At 36.0% G+C, this 4816-nt stretch overlaps 2 protein-coding genes across 2 annotated transcripts; both read right to left on the reverse strand.

The window, feature by feature from the left end:
• Window positions 1-412: 412 nt before the first annotated feature.
• On the reverse strand, window positions 413-1813 carry LOC137620989 (uncharacterized). Its single transcript, XM_068351431.1, has 2 exons — window positions 1797-1813; window positions 413-1457 (listed from the first exon to the last, which is right to left on the reverse strand). The coding sequence occupies exons 1-2, from the start codon at window positions 1811-1813 to the stop codon at window positions 413-415; spliced, it is 1062 nt and encodes a 353-aa protein (XP_068207532.1).
• Window positions 1814-2025: 212 nt separating this feature from the next.
• Window positions 2026-2934, reverse strand: LOC137620990 (uncharacterized). Its single transcript, XM_068351432.1, has one exon. The coding sequence runs from the start codon at window positions 2932-2934 to the stop codon at window positions 2026-2028; it is 909 nt and encodes a 302-aa protein (XP_068207533.1).
• Between the last annotated feature and the right edge of the window lie 1882 nt (window positions 2935-4816).

Here is a 4816-nt window from a genome sequence, read left to right on the forward strand (position 1 = left end):
TAACAAGAAACAAAATATTTTAAAAGGTATCCGGGAGTTTATGTAAATTAAAGAGAAATAACATACTGTCAAGGAGACAATAAATGTGAAATATATCTTTGATATATTTTGTATACTCCCAGCAAAAATTTGATTAAAGTTTACTAAGTTTAATCAAAGATAACATTTGTTCACCTTTTACTCACTCCCAGCAACAATTTCATTACACACTCTTTATAGCGTATGTGTATCTCACCCCAAAGAATATTGTAATATACATCACCACGTAAGCCTATTATACTAGGCCGTCTTGAACCAAGAATTCTGTGTTTCTCATAGATTCAAGTGCAGCGGCCCGTTTACTTCTCTCTCTGACTTTTAATTGATAAATAGGTAATTCAGTTTCAACTTCAACAACAGTATGAAATCCTTCTTAGGGAAGAAGCAAAATTAGTGAATCTGTTGTCCTGTACAAAACTTCACGAGACTTACCCTTAAGCATACGAGCTGCTTTTACTTCCCCTAGGTGATTTACTTCTGTCTTCTTTACTATACCAAGTGGATAAGTACTTGGTTTGCTTGCGTCCTCTTTTAACAGAACAATATCTCCAACAGCCAAGGTTTTATGATTGACAGGTCTGTAACGATCCCTTTTATCTACTGCTTGATTAATGGGAGTTACAAAAAATTCTGAATGATATGCCTCAACTAGTCTGTTTCTAGCTTGTCTAAGCTTATAGTAATTATCCTTAACATCGTCAATAGCACTACTACCAGGCACCCAATTGGTGTCATATGAAGAAGAATTCTGCAACTCGGGAATAATGTTCACTGATACCAGATCATAGCCTTTAAGTAAACACTCAGGAGTTATTGGGTTTTCTACAATATCAATACAAGCTTCTCTCAGACTATCCTTAAAAGCAATTGGTCTTTTGTTAATAAGATGGACAGTTTGACAAATAAGGAAGTAAAAATCTTGATAATCAAGCACAGTGTTCCTAATAGAATTGAAAATTAGCTTTTTCACCATTTTTACACAGCTTTCAACTAGCGAACCCAAAGAACTATTACCTTTGGCATAATGCTCGAACTTCAGGGGCTTAATGTCATTTTCTTCAAAGAAGACATGGGTTTCAAAATCGTAGAGAAAGGTTCCAATGATTCTACTACCAGTAGTTAGCTGGGATCCCAAATCAGATATGCAAAATTCCGGGATTCCAAACTCATATATGTGTAGTTGGAAGGCCTTGAAAAAGGCTCGAGTATCAGCAGATAAACATATCTTCAAGTTGATGGCTCGACTCCACAAACATGCCACGCATAATAACCAAATCTTCTTCCTTTCACCATTCCATATTACTGTATAAGGACCGATGTAATCTATGAAAATATACCTGTATGGAATAGGTGGTGGATTGTTCCGAAAATCCCTATAGGCACTCTGATTTGCTTTGATTGGTCTCTCATTAAGCCTTCTACAAGTTATACATTCTCTAAGTACCTTCTTTACTGTGGAATAAAAGTGGTTTATCCAAAATTGCTTACGCAACTAAATCAAGATCGAATGCACACCAGCGTGTCCTAGACTAACATGCATATCACGAATAAGCAATTTAGTTAGTAAACTATGCTCAGGTAACAGCACATAAAAGAAAATCTGTTCGTTTCTTCTGAATTCACTCTGGATTCTTAGCAAAGTGTCTTTGCTCTGAAAATATTCATTTGAGTTACCAAATTGGGAATGTTTCTTTTTAATGTATGACTTTTCTTGAAGAATTCACATACTTCTGGGAAGTTATTTTCCTGTTCCATACCTATTATCTGCCGACATGCTAAAGCATAAAGATTTTTCTCCTTGACACAGTTTCCCTAATGAACGTCGATTCCTTTATTTGTTAGTTTTTCTCTGATGTTCTTGATGAATTTCAACACCATACTATAAACAGTTTCTCGCTTATGGAAACTGGAAAACTTAGTCAGGGGTATCAAGTGTTCAATGCTATTAATGTCTTTCTTGTTATTTCCTTTACTTTCAGAATATGTTTAGACAGTGATTAAGGAAGTATCTTCCCTTTCAGGGTCGGGTACTTCATCTCTCTTTTCAAGGGAGTTTGGCACCTTGAAACTAAACTGAACCTCATCTTTCTGAGGTTTCATAAGAAACTCGGGTCCACTATGATACGCAGTCTTCTGAAGTCTCCTGTATGAGACATATCTACTAATATAATCTGCTGGATTATCATATGCATTCACAAATGAAAATGTTATTGGGAAAACTTGGCACAAGTCACATACAGATTTCAACCTATTTTGAATAAAAACTCCTTTCTTCTGCAATTTATCAAACTTATATGTATAAGAGTAAAGCCAAATAAGAGCAATCATACTGTCTGAATATAACGCCATTCTCATAATTTTGATTGGAGTAACGACTGATTGATTCGCAAGTTCTTGAAATAAACTGATTACAGTCTCTGTGGCTAGTCCAAAAGCTTGAATTTCAATTACGGTTATGGTTTTCTTCTCTAACTGTTTGTTAACGACCCTGCTCTTGACTGTCAAAAAACTTGTATTACCAATGAAAACATTTACAATATACACCACAGTTCCATAAATATCCTTACTTGCATCTGAAAATGCTACTAGTTTATAAGTACCATCTCTACTACCCAGGGATCTAGGAATTACTATCTTAGGAGTAGAATTCACCTGTTTCCCAATAAGTGTCCATTCCCTTTTTAATGTTTCTAAGAGAAGGCTATCCCATGTGATAGTCTTGTCTTCTTGAAGCTTTTTAAGAAACAGCCTGGCCCTGTTCAAGATTGGTCCATAGATATTAAATATATCATAGATACTATTCAATGTTGACAAAATTGACCTTTGTGTGCCAGCTTGCGTATCGGGGAAAATCTTACCAGGGCCTAGTGTGTCTGCTTCCCTATCCAAAACCATGCCGAGCAACTTTACCTCTTTGGGTGTTTCACTATCATAATCTCAGTCAATTATTTCTTGCAGTTCTGCGTCGTTTGTTACGAATTGTTGCAATTCAAATTTGTATGGTCCAAAGATATTAGGGAGACAGTAGTATGCTTTATATAAAGCCTTGGCAGAGTGACACGAATATGACCCATTGTCCATGTAAATGGTATTATACAGCGATTTCTTTAAGTTAACCATTTCCTCGTTGTCACTCTCAACATCAAATATCAAGATTTTGAACGAAGCTAGCATGAGATGACAAGGGCTAGGGCTTAAGCCAAAACTTAAACTCTTGTTCCTATAGCCCACACCAGTAAAGTCACCCTTTAGAATATATCGATACCATGAGAACAACAATTTATTCTGATCCTCTTCCTTGAGTCCTATCATCAAAAATGCCTTTTACAAGTCAAAACAAATCAGATGGGAGTCAAATCTCTGCATAATCAGAATAGTTGCAATTTTCTGATTCAGAGAAGGATCTGGAAGCATACACTGATTGTGACTATAAGTGCTCTTCGCAGATTTGTTTTTCTCACATAAGTTAGACAGAAACACGACTCGACCCTTAGTCGTGTCTCTGGCCATTTTGAACACAGGCATACGAGGCAAGAAACTAGCTTGTGGATGTTCATTTATAAAAGAATTAGTATCTTCAATTTTCTCTATGATTCCAAGATTTTTTTGCTCTTCAAATACATCATTACCCATCTTTAAATGCTCAGGTTTATTCTTCATACGTGTTAAGTTAGAATTCAGTATCATCTGGGATAAATTGAAGTTCTTCCCTAACAAATGTGATATCTTGTTGTTCCACCTCAGTGGCATTACTAGTCTACCCTTTTCATCTCGTTCTGTACTATCAAGAACATACTTTACTAGCTTTTTATTGGTTTCTGTGTCATCGTCAGATAGCTGCGATTTTTTATAGTCCAGATATTCAATGCATTGCTTTTCAAGCATTTCTTCTGTAGGTTTAATCAATTCCGACTATGCTATTTTTTGTTAAAAATAGCATAGGTTGAATTAGTGTTGGCTTCTTGAACTTTGATACTCGCCAGTGATCTGTTGGAAATCAAGTCAACATCGTCCTCTCGAAGTTCAGAATGAGAGACTGCCAAAAAGCTATGTCTATCGAGGAATTGTAATTGTCTATTAGTCTGGGCAGCTTCCCCTACCATACAAAGTGTGTTTCCTTGAGTGCTAACATCAGTATGTGAACTATTTCCAATATTGATTTTAGGTAAATAATCCCAGTTTTTCATCATCCTGTTAATATTACCTGTGAGCATGACACCAACTTTAGTGTCAAGATACACAGAGGGATTGCTTAATCCAAACTTGTGTGTGGTTACCGACAGCAAAAAGTCAGCATCATTTCCCAAGATAAGACCAATGTTACCAATAGTGTCCACACCGCCACTAAGAAACATCTGCTAAAATGTAATGTCTATCTTGAAATTCTTTAACAATGACATTTAAGCCCTCCAGTTTCAACTCTATATCAATACTGGGTACAACAACTGCTTCGATGGAATGCCATTCCCTACCTAACTTGAGAGGTACATTAACAATATCAGTTACAAGGTCCCTAGTAGAATTAAAACCATGAATAGTCATATAGACGTTTTTTTGATAGGACAGGGAACTTCATATTATTTACATGCTTATCACAAATAAAATTTCTCTGGCTACCACAATCTCGTAAAACTCGCACATTATCATCTTCTTCAGCCACAGAACATGTAAAAGTTGGTAAAATTGCAGCACCACTAGTAACATTTTGATGAATTTCAGCTAATATGAGGCTATTTAAAGTATGCTTCGGTTCATGCTTTTCCTCACTAGTATGCAT

Source organism: Palaemon carinicauda, chromosome 27 (genome assembly GCF_036898095.1).
Source record: "Palaemon carinicauda isolate YSFRI2023 chromosome 27, ASM3689809v2, whole genome shotgun sequence".
NCBI classification, from domain to species: Eukaryota; Metazoa; Arthropoda; class Malacostraca; order Decapoda; family Palaemonidae; genus Palaemon; species Palaemon carinicauda.

Bases quoted from the DNA above. Each gene is read 5' to 3' on its own strand.
- LOC137620990 (XM_068351432.1), bottom strand. From the start codon at position 2,934: ATGGTTTTGGATAGGGAAGCAGACACACTAGGCCCTGGTAAGATTTTC.